The 23,073-nt window shown below is 42.3% G+C and overlaps 1 protein-coding gene across 4 annotated transcripts in view; it reads left to right on the plus strand.

The window, feature by feature from the left end:
- Positions 1 to 22,127, plus strand: part of phactr2 (phosphatase and actin regulator 2) — a 51,997-nt gene extending 29,870 nt beyond the window's left edge. For 2 of the 4 annotated variants that reach the window (XM_020460644.2, XM_020460643.2), the window contains exons 3-13: positions 3,846 to 3,920; positions 4,404 to 4,544; positions 7,060 to 7,314; positions 8,414 to 8,951; positions 11,947 to 12,128; positions 12,536 to 12,692; positions 12,948 to 13,003; positions 15,306 to 15,367; positions 19,061 to 19,198; positions 19,899 to 19,975; positions 20,146 to 22,127. In XM_020460644.2, coding sequence (XP_020316233.1) covers positions 3,846 to 3,920; positions 4,404 to 4,544; positions 7,060 to 7,314; positions 8,414 to 8,951; positions 11,947 to 12,128; positions 12,536 to 12,692; positions 12,948 to 13,003; positions 15,306 to 15,367; positions 19,061 to 19,198; positions 19,899 to 19,975; positions 20,146 to 20,161 — 1,697 coding nt within the window. In that variant the 3' untranslated portion in view covers positions 20,162 to 22,127. The remainder of the gene's footprint in view (positions 1 to 3,845; positions 3,921 to 4,403; positions 4,545 to 7,059; positions 7,315 to 8,413; positions 8,952 to 11,946; positions 12,129 to 12,535; positions 12,693 to 12,947; positions 13,004 to 15,305; positions 15,368 to 19,060; positions 19,199 to 19,898; positions 19,976 to 20,145) is intronic. The other 2 variants (XM_020460645.2, XM_020460646.2) reach the window with 2 other exon arrangements.
- The last annotated feature ends 946 nt before the right edge of the window (positions 22,128 to 23,073 follow it).

Genomic DNA, 23,073 nt, shown 5'->3' on the forward strand with positions numbered 1-23,073 from the left:
CGATCACTGCCTCATTGCCTGTGTCTATAATGGGTCTACGGTCAAACAACCACCCCTCACCCAGCTGCCCACTGCACTGAGGCTAGGAAACACTGTCACCACCGATAAATCCATGATAATTGAGAATTTCAATAAGCATTTTTTTTTTACGGCTGGCCATGCTTTCCACCTGGCTACCCCTACCCTGGTCAACAGCCCTGCACCCCCCACAGCAACTTGACAAAGCCTGCCCCATTTCTCTTTCACTCAAATCAGATAGCTGATTCTCTGAAAGATCTGCAAAATCTGGACCCCTACAAATCAGCTGGGCTAGACAATCTGGACCCTCTCTTTCTAAAATGTATCTGCAGAAATTGTTGCAACCCCTATTACTAGCCTTTTCAACCTCTTTCGTATCGTCCGAGATCCCCAAAGATTGGAAAGCTGCCGCGGTCATCCCCCTCTTCAAAGGAGAAGACACTCTAGACCAAAACTGCTACAGACCTATATCTATCCTACCCTGCCTTTTCTAAGGTCTTCGAAAGCCAAGTTAACAAACAGATCACTGACCATTTCGAATCCCACCTTACCTTCTCCGCTATGCAATCTGGTTTCCCGAGCTGGTCATGGGTGTACCTCAGCCATGCTCAAGGTCCTAAACGATATCACAACCGCCATCGATAAAAGCCAATACTGTGCAGCTGTATTCATCGACCTGGCCAAGGCTTTCGACTCTGTCAATCACCACATTCATATCGGCAGACTCAACAGCCTTGGTTTCTCAAATGACTGCCTCGCCTGGTTCACCAACGACTTCTCAGACAGAGTTCAGTGTGTCAAATCGGAGGGCCTGTTGTCCGGACCTCTGGCAGTCTCTATGGGGGTGCCACAGGGTTAAATTCTCGGGCTGACTTTGTTCTCTGTATACATCAATGATGTCGCTCTTGCTGCTGGTGATTCTCTGATCCACGTCTACGCAGAAGACACAATACTTCTGGCCCTTCTTTGGACACTGTGTTAACTTCATTGGGATAGAGGGCAGCATTTTCACTTTTGGATGAAAAGCATGCCCAGAGTAAATTGCCTGCTACTCAGTCCCAGATGCTAATATATGCATATTATTAGTAGTATTGGATATAAAACACTCTGAAGTTTCTAAAACGGTTTGAATGATGTCTGTGAGTATAACAGAACTCATATGCCAGGCAAAAACCTGAGAAAAAAATCAAGCCAGGAAGTGGGAATTCTGAGGTTTGATGTTTTTCAACTCAGCCCCTATTGAAGATACAGTGGGATATTGGTCATCTTGCACTTCCTAAAGCTTCCACTAGATCAACAGTCTTTAGAACATTGTTTCAGGCATCTACTGTGAAGGGGGGCTGAATGAGAGGGGAATGAGTTAGATGTCTGGCAGAGAGCCACGGGCTCGTGACGCGCGGTCATGTGAGAGTTAGCTCGCGTTCCATTGCTTTTCTACAGACAAAGGAATTCTCCGGTTAAAACATCATTGAAGATTTATGTTAAAAACATCCTAAAGATTGATTCTATGCATCGTTTGACATGTTTCTATGGAATGTAACGGAAATGTTTGGATGTTTCGTCCGACCTTTCCGCTGGACTTGCACGTGCGTTTGGATTTGTTTACCAAACGCCCTAACAAAAGGAGGTATATGGACATATATGATTAACTTTATCGAACAAATCAAACATTTATTGTGGAACTGGGATTCCTGGGAGTGCATTCTGATGAAGATCATAAAAGGTAAGTGAATATTTAGAATGCTATTTCTGACTTCTGTTGACTCCAACATGGCGGATATTTCTTTGGCTGGTTTGGGCTCTGTGCGCCGTACTCAGATTATTGCATGGTATGCTTTTTCCGTAAAGTTTTTAAAAAATCTGACACAGCGGTTGCATCAAGGATAAGTTTATCTAAAGTTCCATGTATAATAGGTGTATCTATTATCAATGTTTATTATGATTATTTCTGTAAATTGATGTGGCTCTCTGCAAAATCACTGCATGTTTTGGAACTACTGAACATAACACGCCAATGTAAAATGAGATTTTTGGATATAAATATGCACTTTATCAAACAAAACATACATGTATTGTGTAACATGAAGTCCTATGAGTGTCATCTGATGAAGATCATCAAAGGTTAGTGATGAATTTTTATCTATATTTCTGCTTTTTGTAACTCCTCTCTTTGGCTGGAAAAATGGCTGTGTTTTTCTGTGACTTGGTGGTGACCTAACATAATCGTTTGTGGAGCTTTCGCTGTAAACGCCTTTCTGAAATCCGACACTGTGGCTGGATTAATGAGAATTTTATCTTTAAAATGGTGCCTAATACTTGTATATTTGAGAAAAGTGATTTATGAGATTTCTGTTGTTTGAATTTGGCTCCCTGCAATTTCACTGGCTGTTGGCGAGGGGTTCCGCGGAACCCCGTTCCCAGACAGGTTAACTAACCTCCATACAAGCTTCAATGCCATACAACTCTCCTTCCGTGGCCTACAACTGCTCTTAAATGCAGGTAAAACTAAATGCATGCTCTTCAACCGATCGCTGCCCACACCTGCCCGCCCGCCCAGCATCACTACTCTGGATGGTTCTGACTTAGAATATGTGAACAACTACAAATACCTAGGTGTTTGGTTAGACTGTAAACTCTCCTTCCAGACTCAAATTAAGCATCTCCAATCCAAAATTAAATCTAGAATCGGCTTCCTATTTCGCAACAAAGCATCCTTCACTCATGCTGCCAAATACACCCTCGTAAAACTGACTATCCTACCGATCCTTGACTTAGACTATTTTGTAAATGACATCGCCGATCTCAGTGCCATCCGTTTTGTCACCAAAGCACCAAATACTACCAAGCACTGCAAACTTTATGCTCTCGTTGGCTGGCCCTCGCTTCATATTCGTCGCCAAATCCACTGGCTCCAGGTCATCTATAAGTCTTTGCTAGGTAAAGGCCCGCCTTATCTCAACTCACTGGTCACCATAGCAGCACCCACCCGTAGCACGCGCTCTAGCAGGTATATCTCACTGTTCACCCCCAAAGCCAATTCCTTCTTTGGCTGCCTTTCCTTCCAGTTCTCTGCTGCCAATGACTAGAACGAACTGCAAATATCACTGAAGCTGGAGACTCATATCTCCCTCACTAGCTTTAAGCACCAGCTGTCAGAGCAGCTCACAGATCACTGCACCTGTACATATCCCATCTGTAAATAGCCCATCCAACTACCTCATCCCCCATACTGTTATTTATTTTGCTCCTTTGCACCCCAGTATCTCTACTTGCACACACACCTTCTGCACATCTATCACTCCAGTGTTTAATTGCTATATTGTAATTATATTGCCACCGTGGCCTATTTATTGCTTTACCTCCCTTATCCTACCTCATTTGCACACACTGTAGATAGACTTTTTATATTGTATATTTGACTGGGTGTTTGTTTATTCCTGTGTAACTCTGTGTTGTTGCTTGTGTCGCACTGCTTTGATTTATCTTGGCTAGGTCGCAGTATCCTACCTGGTTAAATAAAGGTTAAATAAATAAAACATGATAGAGAATCGGAGTTCCATAAAGCCTTCGAGGGATCATAATTTACATATTTAATGGGCTTACTTTCCCGACTGCATCATGGAACCATTTCCCTAAGCTGTTCATCTTTCACATGGCCTGTTGTAATTGATTCCTCTGTGTAATTGTTCCTGTACTTTTATTTAGTGTGTGGGGTGGGGTGGGGGGGGGTGCAGTGGGTAATATCCTCCCATGTCATTGCAAAAGGCATAGAATTAATGACTGCATCTGGTCAATGATTAACAACTCTGCCATGCTCATCTCCATAGTTCTGGAGAGGAAAATCTCCACGAGGCAAAGTCGAGAGGAGCTGATAAGAAGAGGCGTTCTCATTCCCGATCAAGGTGAGTTATGGCGGGAAAATTAATGAAATCTAACGGTGTGCTAAGTGTTCCATTTGTTTATTGTAGTATTGAGTAGAAGTCCCGCCCCAAACCCCCGTTTTCCTCTACGTCATCAGGAAGTGGAATACCACCTGATGTTAGCTGTTGCTACGATGGGGAAGAAACCCAAACTGCAGTTCCATCTAAGTTGTTTGTGTCCTCCTGGTACACTGTACTGTAGTCCCCTCCCACGCATTGTTTAACACCAATGTAACATTACCTCAAATCTGCATCAAGGAAGACAAATGTAATTTTGTTCTTAGGGGAGCTAATCCAATGGTAAATGTCTCGAGACGGAAGCCTCCTTTCTTCTTACATTCCTTGTGTGTACTGTATAATTAATGGATGTAGTAAAATAGCTGTCAGTTAAATGTCAGGTAATGTCAGCTAAAATGTACCCCATTCTCACCCCTTGCTAACTCTTAAATGTTTCATTTGCACCAGAGGAGCCAGTGAACTCTGAGAATCTAAATGGCCATGCAACGCCTAGTGTGGGGTCAGATGAGGTCAAAGTTGACATGGAGTCTCCGCAAACACCTTTGGAGGAGAAGACAAAAGGGTCGGAGAATGCTGAGGACAAAGCAGGTATACTGGAATGCTTTTAACATGTTTGTCTGCAAGCAGGCCAAAGCTAAATGAAATGGCATGGTCTAAATCCATTCGGTGAGCTCCAATTGAATAATGTGTCCACTAGCGCTTCCTATTTTGGCTTTGACCTCCAAGCAGGAGTCTGAACAGAACAATAACCCATCCACTAATGGTCAATATCACCCTTTTAGACCTGCAGGAGTATTGCCATCTGAAGCTTTTTAAGTGTTGTGGGGGTTCCTCAATTCAATTTTTCCATCCCATATCTATTAACACGTCTCCATTGCTGTTGATCTTTTAGCAGTAGCCCCTGACTGATAGGCATAATGCTGCACACTCCAGCAGAATGTATCCAGATACACCTATGTTAAATCTCCTTGACAGTCAGATAGGGAAACGAAAGAGCAGAAATCCCCTATTCTTAATACTGCTGACCAAAGACAAACTGGGATGACCTGCTAGAGCTCTCTCCAACAACACATTCAGAGTGGTTCAGCTGGTCAGTGCAGTTCAGGAAGACTGATTCAAATGAGGCCTCAGTTCATTATGGCGCCATGTCAGGGCAGATACCCAGACAATGTCTCATCTAAAGTGCCCTGGCACTGAGGGCAATAGTCTGTTGCTTTATTGAAGGCAGCAGGAGCTTGGTCGTGATGAGAAGAATGTAAAGAGAAATGATCCTACTCTATAAGGTATACTTTATTAGTCCATACTAGATGGACATTCGTCTTCTGCTTTTTTCCCCAACCCTTCCGAAATAGATAGATGTACATATATTTTGTGTACCAGTACCATTCAAAAGTTTGGACACACCCACTCATTCAATTGTTTTTCTTTATTTTTTACTATCTTCTACATTGTAGAATAATAGTGAAGACATCAAAACTATGAAATAACACATATGGAATCATGTAATAACCAAAAAAGGTTTAAACAAATCAAAATATATTTTATATTTGAGATTCTTCAAAGTAGCCACCCTTTGCCTTGATGACAGATTTGCACACTCTTGGCATTCTCTTAACCAGCTTAAGCTGGAATTCTTTCCCAACAGTCTTGAAGGAATTACCACATATGAGCACTTGTTGGTTGTTTTTCCTTCACTCTGCGGTCCAACTCATCCCAAACCATCTCAATTGGGTTGAGGTCGGGTGATTGTGGAGGCCAGGTCATCTGATGCAGCATCATCACTCTCCTTCTTGGTCAAATAGCCCTTACACAGTCTGTAAGTGTGTTGGGTCATTGTCCTGTTGAAAAACAAATGATAGTCCCACAAAGCTCAAACCAGACGGGATGGTGTATTGCTGCAGAATGCTGTGGTAGCCATGCTGGTTAAGTGTAGATGCAGTCACCAAAGCCCCATATACCACCCACCACTGTGAACTGTATGCTCTCGTTGGCTGGCCCTTGCTTCATATTAGTTTCCAAACCCACTGGCTCCAGCTCATCTATAAGTCTTTGCTAGGTAAAGCCCTGCCTTATCTCAGCTCACTGGTTACCATAGCAGCACCCACCCGTAGCACGTGCTCCAGCAGGTATATTTCACTGGTCACCCCCAAAGCCAAGTCCCCCTTTGGCCGCCTTTCCTTCCAGTTCTCTGCTGCCAATGACTGGAACGAACTGCAAAAATCACTGAAGCTGGAGACTCATATCTCCCTCACTAGCTTTAAGCACCAGCTGTCAGAGCAGCTCACAGATCACTGCACCTGGACATAGCCCATCTGTAAATAGCCTATCAAACTACCTCATCCCCATACTGTTATCTATTTCATTTATTTTTGCTCCTGTGCACCCCAGTATCTCTACTTGTACACTCATCTTCTGCACATTTATCACTCCAGTGTTTAATTGCTATATTGTATTTATTTTGCCACTATGGCCTATTTATTGCCTTACATCTGGTATCCTACCTCATTTGCACACACTGTATGTAGACTTTTTTTTCTACTGTATTGACTGTATATTGTGTTTATTCCATGTGTAACTGTGTTGTTGTTTGTGCCGCACTGCTTTGCTTTATCTTGGCCAGGTCGCAGTTGTAAATGAGAACTTGTTCTCAACTTGCCTACCTGGTTAAATAAAGGTGAAATAAAATAAATAAAAATACATACATACATACATTGTATCATACAGGGCGCAACGAGTTTTGATCAGTCATGGAAATAAAAGTGATGAAAAAGTGTGCTAAAAAGAAGATGGAGAACAAGATACTGGAGTTTTGGTGCTGGTGCAGCCAACTAGTGCTATATTGTCAAAACAATACGATATATCATCTAAAATAATATCCCGATATGTAAATGGATCCATTTTTTTTCTCCCAACATCATAATGCACATTAGGTTGGAGGTCAGGTCATGTCTGTTAGACTTCGCTTCCTACCTTAGATATGCACATGATGGAGCCACTTTACGTTCCCGACTTTTACGAGTATAAGCTAGACACATTTTCCTACATGGTCCCACCCTTGTTTGTCTCTCCCTGACTCCCTCCCTCTGGGTTTGGTAAATTACAGGAGAGGTTGCTCTGCTCCCCCCTCCTCTACCTCCCTTAGTAAGGACTGAAATCAAAGCTACTCCAAAAGGAAACCAGGCCAGAACCCGGGAGGCTAAAAAACATCCCACCACCGCTCCTCCCAAATCAGCTGGTGGGGCTACAGCAGGGCGCAGGGACGGGACCGCTGGTGTTAAAAAGCTGCCCAAAAGCACAGGCAAGCAAGCTTCCGCTCTGCCGCCCAAACAAAACCCTCGAAACAATTACATTGGGAACGGTGAGTATCAGTGGCACTGGTTGGTTGGGAGAGAGCCCTGTTGGCATGGAGAATGTACCCGTCTTCGCATGTGGAAGGCCTCCCACTGCCCATCAGTGCATCCCTCCTTGTTCCCCTTTAGGATTGAATGGTAGTGTCCATGCTAGAAGGCTAGGGATTTACAGTAGTTGAACGTTTAATTGTTCTTGTTGTGAAACAGGAAGTGAGGAGAGTGTGTACAGAGAGTTACGTGCAGAGACTTCTCCATTTTCAGACAGCATAGCACTACAATAACATACGCTGTGTACTGTGTGTCCCATCTTTGTTCCCCTGCCTGCCTGCCTGCCAGCCTCCAAGGGTTTCTGAAAACCCTTGCTTTTTTTGTCTTTGGTGCATGATTATGTGGTTCATGGATCGTTTGGTTTCCCAGGGCAATGTGGCCATGTCTTGTGTCTGTGTGTGCGCCAGCGTCCGTGCATGTGACTTGTTTGACCCCACTGGAGTAAACTGCACTACCCAGGGACAATTGTGTTGATTGTAATGGGCATGCCTAACTTGATATTTTATGAGTTTCTTAGAAGAAATGCCAGATTTTGGGCTGTTTCTGTTTAATATCCATTGTTATCCTCTTCCTATAATAATTTTGAGTGCACATTGTTCTCTTGTTGAGTGTCAGTAGTTTATTTGGTTTTGAATAGCTTTTGTATATCTGCCAAATGGCTTATCCACATTATGACCTCTTTCATAGCCACTAATAATATTTGACTTAGACCCTGGCCATGACCCCACTCTATGAAGGTGTCTCAGGGAGAGTTGGGATATGCAAAAATGCTTATAATACACACTTGTACATGTGTGAAATAGGACAAATATAAGCACCAACCAAATAATAATAATCATTTTACTCTTCTTATTCTGTCACATGACCCCCAACATTCTATAGAAGTAATATATGTTATTTGTCAGGGACAATGCATCATTAACTGTTAATGTGTCAGACTTAGACAAAAGGCTCATGTTCATCTGTAGTGCCTGGGCAGGTCATTTGACATGAAGGCACTAACAAAAGCGCATAAAATGCTACAGGACATAAATCTAATGAAGTTTCCTTTCCTCTCAGCCAAATCCTCTCATCCTAAGAAAACTGGAGGCACATCCAAGAGCACGGCCCAGTCCTCATCCTCCTCATCGTCCACACCGCGTACCACAAAGACCTCCAAGGACAGGCCTGCCAACCCAACTGGGACAGAGAAGACAAACAAGCGCGTCCTCCAACTAGTAACTGACCCTTCCAGCTTCTCTGGAGCTCCCAAGGCCTCCCCAGAGACAGTCAGCCTTTCTGGGGAGAGACGGGTCCCGGGCACTGGGCATGGGAACCAGGGGTGCAAGGAGGAGCCCTCTTCTGGCCCAGAAGGCAGGCCTGCTGCTCAGGATGACTCTTCTCTGACTGGAATGGGTAAAGACAATGCCTCAGGAGCCAGTCCTCAGGACCCAGGTGAGAAGGCCCCTCTGGTCAACAACGCCACTGAGGACACTTTCTTCACCGAGTCTCATAGCGAGAGCTCCATGGAGGAAGCCCTGGGGACTGGGGAAGATGGAGGTGTTGACCGTGGGCAACAGTCGGGGGACGCAGACCATGAGTTAGAGAAACGTCAGTGGTATGTATCGATACTGCAACAGTGATCTATAGGTTTCTAGTGCAGAAAAACCCTATGGGAAGACCTGGGTCAAACACACTTTCAAGTATTTAAGATACAGTCCCTTGCGAAAGTATTCGGCCCCCTTGAACTTTGCGACCTTTTGCCACATTTCAGGCTTCAAACATATAGATATAAAACTGTATTTTTTTGTGAAGAATCAGCAACAAGTGGGACACAATCATGAAGTGGAACGACATTTATTGGATATTTCAAACTTTTTTACCAAATCAAAAACTGAAAATTGGGCGTGCAAAATTATTCAGCCCCTTTACTTTCAGTGCAGCAAACTCTCTCCAGAAGTTCAGTGAGGATCTCTGAATGATCCAATGTTGACCTAAATGACTAATGATGATAAATACCATCCACCTGTGTGTAATCAAGTCTCCGTATAAATGCACCTGCACTGTGATAGTCTCAGAGGTCCATTAAAAGCGCAGAGAGCATCATGAAGAACAAGGAACACACCAGGCAGGTCCGAGATACTGTTGTGAAGAAGTTTAAAGCCGGATTTGGATACAAAAAGATTTCCCAAGCTTTAAACATCCCAAGGAGCACTGTGCAAGCGATAATATTGAAATGGAAGGAGTATCAGACCACTGCAAATCTACCAAGACCTGGCCGTCCCTCTAAACTTTCAGCTCATACAAGGAGAAGACTGATCAGAGATGCAGCCAAGAGGCCCATGATCACTCTGGATGAACTGCAGAGATCTACAGCTGAGGTGGGAGACTCTGTCCATAGGACAACAATCACTCGTATATTGCACAAATCTGGCCTTTATGGAAGAGTGGCAAGAAGAAAGCCATTTCTTAAAAATATCCATAAAAAGTGTTGTTTAAAGTTTGCCACAAGCCACCTGGGAGACACACCAAACATGTGGAAGAAGGTGCTCTGGTCAGATGAAACCAAAATTGAACTTTTTGGCAACAATGCAAAACGTTATGTTTGGCGTAAAAGCAACACAGCTCATCACCCTGACCACACCATCCCCACTGTCAAACATGGTGGTGGCAGCATCGTGGTTTGGGCCTGCTTTTCTTCAGTAGGGACAGGGAAGATGGTTAAAATTGATGGGAAGATGGATGGAGCCAAATACAGGACCATTCTGGAAGAAAACCTGATGGAGTCTGCAAAAGACCTGAGACTGGGACGGAGATTTGTCTTCCAACAAGACAATGATCCAAAACATAAAGCAAAATCTACAATGGAATGGTTCAAAAATAAACATATCCAGGTGTTAGAATGGCCAAGTCAAAGTCCAGACCTGAATCCAATCGAGAATCTGTGGAAAGAACTGAAAACTGCTGTTCACAAATGCTCTCCATCCAACCTCACTGAGCTCGAGCTGTTTTGCAATAAGAAATGGGAAAAAATGTCAGTCTCTCGATGTGCAAAACTGATAGAGACATACCCCAAGCGACTTACAGCTGTAATCGCAGCAAAAGGTGGCGCTACAAAGTATTAACTTAAGGGGGCTGAATAATTTTGCACGCCCAATTTTTCAGTTTTTGATTTGTTAAAAATGTTTGAAATATCCAATAAATGTCGTTCCACTTCATGATTGTGTCCCACTTGTTGTTGATTCTTCACAAAAAAATACAGTTTTATATATTTATGTTTGAAGCCTGAAATGTGGCAAAAGGTCGCAAAGTTCAAGGGGGCCGAATACTTTCGCAAGGCACTGTATGTGAGGTACACTTGATGTAGCTTGAATTCTGCACTTTTGGGACTGTTCCATTGAACCAGACCAATTAAATTAAATAAGTATTTGAAAATAATTGAGTTATATATTTGACCCAGGTTGGAATTAAACGTCTCCTCCAAACTGAAGAAAATAAAATGTTGTCTTACATCATAATTGCGGTCATCAAACTTGAGAATGAAATCTGGTGGCATTGGAGGGAAAGCTCTTTACCGCAATCATGATTCCCAAAATAGTACAGTATGCTTTAGAAAACTCCATTGAATACCTGGTGTAATTCTTGCTGCATGTGTAGTGTAAATCAATATGAAAAGTTTCAAGTGTATTACATGATGTGGCAATGTTCGTCATTCTCAGTGTTTTGCAGCTTGAGATGGTTAGTGTTGGGAGTCACACAGTACTGCAGAAAATGGCACAGCAGTGTGAAAAGCTATCCTGTGTGGAAACATAATTATGATAGGTTTTGCTTTACTGGATTATTTCCCACTGGTATTGCACTTGGTCATGTGTTTAACAGTAAGGTCATCACAAAGGTCAAAGTCTATAAATGTACAATACTCTACCTTATAGCCACTACCACCTCACAGTATGCATTCTAAAAGCTGTTGTGCTTAGTTTTCAACCTTCACATTTTACTATGTGCTGTATTCTTAGATGGCTCCTCATTGCCGAAGTACTGTTCTGATGATGAACGGCACCACAGCTTGAGTTCAAAGCCCAGAAAATGCTGTTAATATTTTAGCAGCATTAGCAGCCTAGTTTACCATTTACCGCTACCTGGATTCAGTATTGTCATAATTCATAATGGCTGCTGTGTAACAGGGAGTAACCTATTTAGCCCTCTATTTAAACATTTGGTGGTGTGGCAAATGGTTGTCTCTCTCACACACACACACGTCTGAGTCAGCATAGATGTCATAAATGGCCTTCATAGCCCTGAGCTGAACTGGTTTAACTTGAATTGGGACAGTAAGTCACAGAGCTCTGTCTGTGTTATAGGCCTTAAACCATTTGGAAAGATGATAGTTCACATGACTTGCATGATAACAGATTCATGAGGAAAAGTCTGTTGGGAAAGAAAAGGCCCGTTTTCACCAATGTATTTGGTCTATATACCCTTCATTAGAGTTTGTATATCGACATTTTCCATTATGCAACAAGGAAAACAATGGACATGATAAATAAATCAGAAGACAAGATAAATCAATCGGGTAAGAATGGTTTATCAGGGTTTTGGTGATGTGACTCCAGGCCTACCAATGGGATTGGAGAGAAGAAGCTCCACAGTGTTAACCTGGAGAGCCCAGAGGTTACAGTCATCCCGGATAGCACTACGGAGTCTGACTACCAGTCCACAGTCAGCGACTCTGACTCAGATGGGCCCATCCTCTACCGAGACGAAGACGAGGATGAGGAAGACGAGTATACCACAAGTAAGGAATCCGTCGCAGATATAGAAGCTTAAAGCTCATTGTATTCTAGCCTTTTTAGTCAGTCAGCATGTGTTAAATGTCTTTCTGTCCAGCCTTTGCAACAAATTAGTCCGTAGCCACTCGTACACTAGAAACAAGGACTAGAAACAAGAACAAAAAAAAGGACTAGAAACAATGAGAACAACCTTGATAACAATCTCATTAATTGTGTTTCCACACTCTTTATTGTTGGTTTTATATGTACTTTTTGACTTATATTTTATATTTACTGCACAGCACACATTCCTATAAAGCCATACTCTTGTCCTCTGACTCAGCCCATTTTAAGACTCTCTGGGGGCAGCCTGCATGGCATTGGCTGGGGGAAGGGGCTAGCTAGATTTTCATGTTTATTATTGTTTATTTAGGCTCCCTAGCCAGTAAGATCCGCCGCAGGGACACCCTGGCCATCAAACTGGGCAACCGGCCCAGCAAGAGAGAGCTGGAGGAGAAGAACATCCTGCCTCGCACCTCTGAGACTGAGAGGCAGGAACTCCGGCAACAGATTCACTCCAAGCTAGTGAGGTACAGAGTACACCCATGGAGTCACACACACACACACACACACACGCCTACACATGCATTGTGTGTATTTAAGATTGTATTTAATCTGAAATAACTGTTCTGGTGTGAGATTTCCGAAAACCTGGTAGCACTAAAATCCTCTTTCATCCAAGGGACTTAAGATGATCTTAGTGCTACAAAGCTTTTGGGGAACTCACCCCTGTTCCCAAATCACTGAGGTATTGTCTCGTTTCATTCTCCCTCTGTCCCTCACAGACGACTTAGTCAGAGGCCCAGCACTGAGGAACTGGAGCAGAGGAACATTCTGAAACGTGAGTGACGACAGACAGATGCCACCACAGACAGACAGCACCACATTGGCCCCAGTCAGACAATCCCTTAGTACTGTACAAGACATTTCCCCCACACACGGTCTGTTTGTCTTCTGGCTTTGGTCATGTGTGTTTTTCAGATTATATACTGAACAAAAATATAAACGCAACAGTCAAATCTTTGAAATTGTTACTTGAGTTACAGTTCATATAAGAAAATCAGTCAATTTAAATTAAAAAAATTAAGCCCTAATCTATGGATTTCACATGACTTGGAATACAGGTATACATCGGTTGGTCACCGATACCTTTAAAAAAACAGATAGGGGCGTGGATCAGAAAACTAGTCAGTATCTGGTGTGAGCATAATTTGCCTCATGCAGCGCGACAGATCTCCTTTGCATAGTTGATCAGGCTGTTGATTGTGGGCTGTGGAATGTTGTCTCACTCCTCTTCAATGGCTGTGCGAAATTTCTGGATATTGGCAGGAACTGGAATACGCTGTTGTACACGTCGATCCAGAGCATCCCAAACATGCTCAATGGGTGACATGTCTGATGAGTATGCAGGCCATGGAAGAACTGGGACATTTTCAGCTTCCAGTAATTGTGTACAGATCCTTGTGACATGGGGCCGTGGATTATAATGCTGAAACATGAGGTGATGGTGGCGGATGAATGGTACGATAATGGACCTCCAGGATCTCGTCACGGTATCTCTGTGCATTCAAATTTCCATCGATTTAAAATGTAATTGTATTTGTTGTCTGTAGTTTATGCCTACCCATACCATAACCCCACCGCCACCATGGGCCATTTTTTTTTAACGTTGACATTAGCAAACCACTCGCCTACAAGACGCCATACGTGGTCTGGGATTCTCTAAAACAACGTTGGAGGCAGCTTATGGAAGAGAAATTAACATTCAATTATCTGGCAACAGCTCTGGTGGACATTCCTGCAGTCAGCATGCAAATTGCACACTCCTTCAAAACTTGAGACATCTGTGGCATTGTGTAGTGTGACAAAGATGCATATTTTAGAGTGGCCTTTTATTGTCCCCAGCACAAGGTGCACCGGTGTCATGATCATGCTGTTTAATCAGATTCTTGGATTATCTTGGCAGAGACCAACACTTTATATGTTGCGTTTATTTTTGTTCAGTGTAGATAGTTCAGTTCCACATGACCTAAACAGCTGATGACTTTATCCCATTCAGTCAAAGGTTGATGCTAGACCAGTTACGTTTTCATAAGGAGACGGTGTATGTGAATAAATTAGCCCCGCTGGAATCCAAGACAAAGGTGAAGTTGTTCTCCTGGCTTGGACAGCTGTGCATCAAGGTCTAATGGTGCATTGATGTGGGGGGAGGCCAGTTATCGACTGATTGCTCATCTACTTGCCCAGTTTATTGGTTAGTAAATCAATTTTGTGAAACACATTACACCAGATTGAGCATGACCAGTGAACATTAACATTTTTAAGAGAATAACATCTTGAGCTCTTATCGTGCCAGACAATGTTTTACATTTTTGGGTCAGAGAAGGTCAGGATAAAAGTCCATAGGAATGTGTTATTTATGTTTACCTGGTCATTCTCTAGAAGCTCATCTCCTAGAAGCTAACTTTGTTCTGAGCAAATCAAACTTAATCTAAAGTGCATCGGAACACACTTTACAGAAAAATCTAAGGGCTACCATTTGATCAACAGGCTTAAAACATGTTCCTGAAATACAGTCAATGCTCACGTGGAGACTTCCTGTCTATTAAACAGGAAGCAGTGAAAGAAGGGGCCATTTTGTTGTTGTAATCTTGCTGGGGTGTTTACTGCATTATTTATGAGATCTTTGTGGTGGAATCATAATGCATGAGGCTAAGAGGGAGAGGGCAGTTAACTGACTGTTGCCTTATTGAAAGCAGATGGCAAAGGTTGCATGCCTCCCAGGGACTCTATGCACATCTGTCACACACTCAACAACTACCTGTTGAAGAATATAACACAGGTCTACACTGTGCTCTGGTTTAAAGAGTTGACTCAATGTATGGTTAAGAAAATAGGACACCAAATCAAAGTTTGTCAGATGTTTTCAGACCTAAAAAGCAGACTGTTGAGATAAGTCCATGTTCCAGGCCATCTGTTTTTGTAGATGCAGCCATATGGCACGTTCCAAAATCAATGGGAAAGATAAGCACTGTATCATTTCCAGACTTTCCATTAACCACATTGCTTAATTAATAATCACTATATTGTGCAGTGAAGTACCACCTTAGCCTACTTACAACTTCTTTTTAATTTCACTGCAGAGACGAATGAAGCTGATAAACATGAAGCCATACAAGAGATTAAAAGGAGACTCTCCCGAAAGGTACTGTCATTTATACTTTATTTAGGCATGCCAATACTAGGCTTGCTAAATGTCTGCATCTCATTAGACATAAAATTAATGTAATGACTCGTGTTGATACAGTGCATTTGGAAAGTATTCAGGCCCCTTGATTTTTTTCCCCTCATTTTGTTACGTTACAGCCTTATTCTAAAATGTATTAAATTGTTGTTTTTTTGCTCCTCATCAATCTACAAACAATAACCCATAATGACAAAGAGAACAATGTTTGACATTTTTGCACAATAATAAATAAATAAAATAATAATAATGAAATGTCACATTTACAAAAGTATTCAGACCTTTTTTACTTTTTTGAAGCACCTTACAGACTCGAGGCAGCGATTACAGCCTCGAGTCTGCATGGGTATGACGCTACAAGCTTGGCACACCTGTATTTGGGGAGTTTCTCCCATTCTTCACTGCAGATCCTCTCAAGCTCTGTCAGGTTGGATGGGGAGTGGCGCTGCACAGCTATTTTCAGGTCTCTCCAGAGATGTTCGGGCTCTGGCTGAGCCACTCAAGGACATTCAGAGACTTGTCCCGAAGCCACTCCTGCGTTGTCTTGGCTGTGTGCTTAGGGTTGTTGTCCTGTTGGAAGGTGAACATTGGCCTATGTCTGAGGTCCTGAGCGCTCTGGAGCAGGTTTTCATCAAGGGTCTCTCTGTACTTTGCTCCGTTAATCTTTCCATCTATCCTGACTAGTCTCCTAGTCCCTGCCGCTGAAAAACATCCCCACAGCATGATGCTGCCAGCACCATGCTTCACCGTAGGGATGGTGCCAGGTCTCCTCCAGGAATGACACTTGGCATTCAGGCCAAAGAGTTCAATCTTGGTTTCATCAAACCAGAGAATCTTGTTTATCATGGTCTGAGAGTCTTTAGGTGACTTTTGGCAAACTCCAAGCGGGCAGTCATGCACTTTTTACTGAGGAGTGGCTTCTGCCTGGCCACACTACCATAAAGGCCTGATTGGTAGAGTGCTGCAGAGATGGTTGTCCTTCTGGAAGATTCTCTAATCTTCACAGAGGAACTCTGAAGCCATGTCAGAGTGACCATTGGGTTTTTGGTCAACTCCTGACCAAGGCTCTTCTCCTCCGATTGCTCAGTTTGGCCGGGTGGCCAGCTCTAGGAAGAGTCTTGGTGGTGGCAAACTTCTTCCATTTACGAATTATGGACGCCATTGTGTTCTTGGGGACCCAATTGTTTTGGTACCCTTCCCCAGATCTGTGCTTCGACACAATCCTGTCTCGGAGCTCTACAGACAATTCCTTCGACCTCATGGCTTGGTTTTTGCTCTGACATGAACTGCCAACTGTGGGACCTTTTATACACAGTTGAAGTCGGAAGTTTACATGCACCTGAACCAAATACATTTAAACTCAGTTTTTCACAATTCCTGACATTTAATCCTAGTAAAAATTCCCTGTCTTAGGTCAGTTAGGATCACCACTTTATTTTAGGAATGTGACATGTCAGAATAATAGTAGAGAGAATGATTTATGTCAGCTTTTATTTATTTCATCACATTCCCAGTGGGTCAGAAGTTTACACACACTCAATTAGTATTTGGTAGCATTGCCTTTAACTTGAGTCAAACTTTTCAGGTAGCCTTCCACAAGCTTCCCACAATAAGTTGGGTGAATTTTGTCCCATTCCTCCTGACAGAGCTGGTGTAACTGAGTCAGGTTTGTAGGCCTTCTTGCTCACACATGCTTTTTCAGTTCTGCTCACAAATTGTCTATAGGCTTTGTGATGGCCACTCCAATACCTTGACTTTGTTGTCCTTAAGCCATTTTGCCTTTGGAAGTATGCTTGGGGTCATTGTCCATTTGGAAGACCCATTTGCTACCAAGCTTTAACTTCCTGACTGATGTCTTGAGATGTTGCTTCAATATATTCACATCATTTTCCGTCCTCATGATGCCATCTATTTTGTAAAGTGCACCAGTCCCTCCTGCAGCAAAGCACCCCCACAACATGATGCTGCCACCCCTGTGCTTCACGGTTGAGATGGTGTTCCTCTGCTTGCAAGCCTCCCGCTTGCAAGCCTCAGGTTATGCGATACAGGACTCTTTCACTGTGGATATAGATACTGTTGTACCTGTTTCCTCCAGCATCTTCACAAGGTCCGTTGCTGCTGTTCTGGGATTGATTTGCACTTTTCACACCAAAGTACGTTCATCTCTTGGAGACAGAACGCGTCTCCTTCCTGAGCTGTATGATGGCTGCGTGGTCCCATGGTGTTTATACTTGCGTACTGTTTGTACAGATGAACGTGGTAACTTCAGGCGTTTGTAAATTGCTCCCAAAGATGAACCCGACTTGCGGAGGTCTACAGTTTTTTTTTCTGAGGTCTTAGCTGATTTCTTTTGATTTCCCCATGATGTCAAGCAAAGAGGCACTGAGTTTGAAGGTAGGCCTTGAAATACATCAACAAGTACACCTCCAATTCACTCAAATGATGCCAATTAGCCTATCAGAATCTTCTAAAGCCATGACATCATTTTCTGGAATTTACCAAGCTGTTTTAAAGGCACAGTAAACTTAGTGTATGTTAACTTCTGACCCACTGGAATTGTGATACAGTGAAATAATCTGTCTATAAACAATTGTTGGAAAAACTACTTGTCATACACAAAGTAGATGTCCTAACCGACTTGCCAAAACTATAGTTTGTTAACAAGAAATTTGTGGAGTGGTTGAAAACGAGTTTTAATGACTCCAACCTAAGTGTATGGAAACTTCCAACTTCAACTGTTGACAGGTGTGTGCCTTTACAAATTATGTCCAATCAATTGAATTTACCACATCTCAAGGATGATCAATAGAAACAGGATGCACCTGAGCTCAATTTTGAGTCGCAGAGCAAAGGGTCTGAATATTTTTGTAAGTAAGGTATTTCTGTTCATTAGTTTTTATAAATGTTCAAACATTTCTAAAAACATGTTTTCACTTTGTCATTATAAGGTATTGTGTGTAGATTGGTGGGGGAATGATTTAATCAATTGTAGAACAAGGCTGTAATGTAACAAAATGTGGAAAAAGTCAATGAGTCTGAGTACTTTCTGAATGCACTGTATATTTGGTACACAGATCCATCTGGTGGACACAGCTGGAACTGAAATAACTGGAACCAAACACATGTCAAACTCATGTAGACTGAATATATGGACTGAACTCAATATAATGAATTGCCAAACAATGTCTTGATTTCTGAATTACCAAACACATTTCTAACTCATTTGATCCTTGTCAGTTAGTATTATTTTTTTACAAATGTGTAAGAATTGTAAAATTCAGCCATCGTATGACTCAGTGCATACTGAGTGCATAGTCAGTGCATAGTTGCCACAGTGCATACTGTAGGGCATTCCAACTCCGTGTGAGCAGCATGCCTCAAAGTGTAGCATCAGGCTTGAAATTCCCCAGATTGCTCGCCCCCAGTGGTGGTAGGGAGGGAAGAGGGGATTGGCCAGTGTTAGGCCAACGAGGCTTGACCTCAGCTATATTGAGAACCGGAGTCTAGTTCCAACACTGTGCTCCCGTATGGCACTGTTGAAGGAGTTCAGCTTTTCCCATAACTCTCTACCCATATTCTCCCGGGCCCCAAATGTTTTATCTACAAGTCCCAATTTACAGTTGTCAATCACTGGTTACTTGTGCGTGTGTGTAGCTGAGTGTGAGGCCCACAGTAGCAGAGCTGGTGGCTCGGCGGATTCTGCGCTTCAATGAGTATGTGGAGTGCACAGATGCTAAGGACTATGACCGCCGTGCAGACAAACCCTGGACCAGGCTCACTCCAGCTGACAAAGTGGGTCCCAGACTCCTACTGTATGATTTTATTGCAAGAGAACCTAAAATACATGACATTCATAATGTGATTAAATACTTGGAATAAGACAGGTTATAAAAAGGTGTAATTAAAAAACGTTTTGTTAGAATTGTATTCCTCATGCATACCACATACTGGCCAGCAACTGAACCATACAGTAACTACATTACTCACAAACAATAATAAAGATGTATCATTTAAAGCGGCAATATGTAACTTTTTGGGAAACCTGACCAAATTCACATAGAACATCACTTTCAATGAGAATGACATATCTATAACTCACATTTCTATGTGCACTATTTCTATGTTTCCCATTCTTAAGTTTTGATTTTGCACCTTTAACTTTCAGTTTTGTACACTAGCTTCAAACAGCTGAAAATACAATATTTTGGGTTATTGAAAATATATTTCACAGTGGTTTAGATTGTACAATGATTCTCTACACTATGCATTGCTTGTTTTGTCACAAGCTGAAGTTAGGCAAATTATTCTAATTTTAGCAACCAGGAAATGGTGGAGCCATTTCTGCATATTGCATCTTTAATCTTCAGTTATATGAAACATGTTTACCTGTCTGAAAGTATTGAAGTTCTGACTGTTTTTTTACAAGTTTTTTGTTGTTGTAGTTCTTCTTTGTAAATTAAGACTTTGATCTTGAATGTTTATATTCCATCAGGCTGCTATCCGTAAAGAACTGAATGAGTTCAAAAGTAAAGAGATGGAAGTTCATGAAGAGAGCAAGCAATTCACCAGGTAATGACAACTTTGACCTTATTGACCCCCAGCCACTATACTACATTATGTTATGAGTCATACAAGATAATGAACTGCTAATTGATTTATTCCTAGTATGCAGTGTACTATAATAGGTAGACTGCCGTTCTGAACCAACAGCATCTGTTTTCCCTGTGCCTTCTTGGCAGGTTCCATCGACCCTGAGGTGTCTATTTCTCCAATGGGGGTCCTGGTCAGCTGCCGGCCCTACCTGAGGGCTCTTTCTTCCAGCTGCCCTGTGTCCCGCTGTGGGCTTCACCGAAGCCTGGAGCCTAGATGCCCCTAGGCACGGACACATGGACAATGTCCCCTGGGGCCAACTTGTCTCCAGCCTTAGAGATCAATGACATTGGGCCACACCTGGTTACACAGACCAGACTGAGCTTTAGTGTTGTGTGGAAAGATACAGAGAGAGAGAGAGAGACCAATATCCATCCAGAGAATGTGAATGGGCCGAGCCCATGCCCATTCACCGTCTTTGCACACCATGAAGAAACAAAACTGTTGCACTTTGTAACACAGCGCTGATTGAATTACCCACATACTGTACCTGTTGGCTTCCCCTAACGCCCCCTAACAAACTTTGACCAAGTCCCTGTGGAAGGGAAATGGTTTTGCAACTATGGCGATGTTGTAGGTTAGGCAAGTCCAGCCAAGGGTAACGGTAATCAAATCAATTCAGCTTAAACGGTGCAATTAAATGCTTACTTGCGAGCTTCCTCAACAGTGCAATGAAAAATATTAAAAAATGAAACACATATTCATAAGCTTAACGTAATGTAAGTGCATGGAAAGGAGTGTTGAAGGAAGAATGGTCACTTTTAATGCCATGTGGTTTTGATGGTGGAAATAAAGGTGTTTTAGGTCTTGTTTTAAGGGGTGATTGTTCATGCTGATCTTAAAGTGGCTGGGACTACATGAATTGTGCCTAGAAACTAAGCATTATGTATCATTTCTATATGTGTCATGCATTTTGGAACTGTAAGTTACCATTATTGAGCATATCTTTATGGGGACAGAGCAGAGTGGACCCTTTTGGATTGGTGTAGGCGATTCTTTGCAAATACCCCTCTATCTGCAAGTCATCCAGTGAGTTTCCAAATTTAGAACAAGTTCAGACAAAATTGGTCTGCTTTTGATTGGTTGAGCTGTTCATAATGGGTGGTCTGTGTAGTTTGAAAGGATGTGGTAAATGTTAGCATTTTACAGACCGAGATAAATCCATCAGGAGCTTTTTTCCTGATCATAAAATGTCCAAAATGTCTTTTGTAAAGTATTTCTTTGACATTTCTGTGATCAGGTACACCAATCCATCAGAATGTATATTAATTTCAGACTGCTAAGAGCAGGTGTAGAATATTGGAGGAGAACCACAGTATTCATGTCCATTTCTTTCTCATTCTATAGATTTTCTGTAAGAAAATGTATATCTGATGCATGATCACAACTTTACTGCCAATTACCTGATAGATTTTTACATTGATGTGATGAAGAGGACAATTTTCGTAGTTTATTTTTAAACCCACCCCAATCTCGATTGATGGCGCTATGTGCTGTTCATATGTGAGTACTGTATCTTTGAATTATGTCATGCACATAATAGTAATGTATATGCAGTTATTGTCACTCCCATATTTATCATGCATATAGGTCTATACGTGCATCATATGCCTCTAAATGTCTTTATTTTTCAGTTGTTGATCACATAACTAGATACCATTTCTGCGAAACATCAACGGTGTATGCTCAGGAGGAAGATGCCATAACCCTTCAGTATTAGCTACATAGACTGAAAGTGACACCATGGCCACTGAATTGGTGTCACATGTTGACTTAGACATCCATTAGGATGTCATGTATATTGATGAAAATACACACTGAATGTCTCACCGTCATTGTGTATTGGTTTGTATGAGATTCCTTGTTTTCGTACTGCTTCTGTGATCATTGTGCACAATGGCTTTAAAGTGGCCAGGATCCAAATGTTTTCAAAGTGTGTTTGTGTTGATAATCATCTGTGCAGTGGAAAGTAATGTGTCTGCCTGGCCTGAGCCCACCGTGCAGTCAACTGTGAAGCCATTGAGTGGGTCAATTAAAAGCTGAGCAGGAGGGGGTGCACTCGTTCTCAGTGGCATATTGTCTGTCTATCTGGTCCTTGGCCATTGATTCCAGTTGAGAAGGGATAGTCCAAAGCACCTCTGTGGATCTAGACAGCATCAAGTGCCAAAAGTAAAAAGTTCAGTCTCTTAGAAGGGTCAAACTTACAGGCAGGACTGCACACTTGACCAAAAACCACACGTCTCTCAAGTAGTATTCTTTGTCATATTTTGAAGCAGTGTATCTCTGTGCTGGAAATATATGTAGCTAATATGTGTGTGGAAGATACTTTATGTGAATGTCTATTGGAGTGGAATGGGTTACTTTTGAGCCGTTTGTTTGACACTTGCTAAACTCACATTTTAGACACAAGCAAGACAATTTGACATGCTGCATCTGTATCACTTTCCATTGGGTTACATCAACACAACTCACATGGATGGGGTTTCAGTTTGTAGGTTAATGTAGGAGTTGCAGTCAAACCGACATTGCTTGTCAGTGGAGGCTGCTGAGGGGAGAACGGCTCATAATAATGGCAGGAACGGAGGGAATGGAATGGCATCAAACACCTAAAAACCATGTGTTTGATATACTTGATACCATTCCTGATTCCGCTCCCATCATTACCTTGTGGTGCCACCAACCTCCTACATTTGTGCACACATTTGTGATATTGGCCATTGGTTTCACAGGCACAGCAATATAACATTGTCATACAGTATACAGCGAGGCGACTTCATGTTTACAGCCATGAACAACAACGGAGTGTGTGAGCTTGTTTTGCACAGCCGGGGGACACCGAACCATGTAACCAAAGGCAGAGTTTGCTGTTGCAATCAATTGCTGTAGAGTCGGGGGCGGCAAATGTGGGTCACTAACTAAAACACGACAGATAAGGACTAATTGTCAGACATATCAAAAAAGCAAGACTTATTTCACAGACAGAACCATGACACTTCCATTTGTCTCTGATTCAAATG

Source organism: Oncorhynchus kisutch, linkage group LG25 (assembly GCF_002021735.2).
Source record: "Oncorhynchus kisutch isolate 150728-3 linkage group LG25, Okis_V2, whole genome shotgun sequence".
NCBI classification, from domain to species: Eukaryota; Metazoa; Chordata; class Actinopteri; order Salmoniformes; family Salmonidae; genus Oncorhynchus; species Oncorhynchus kisutch.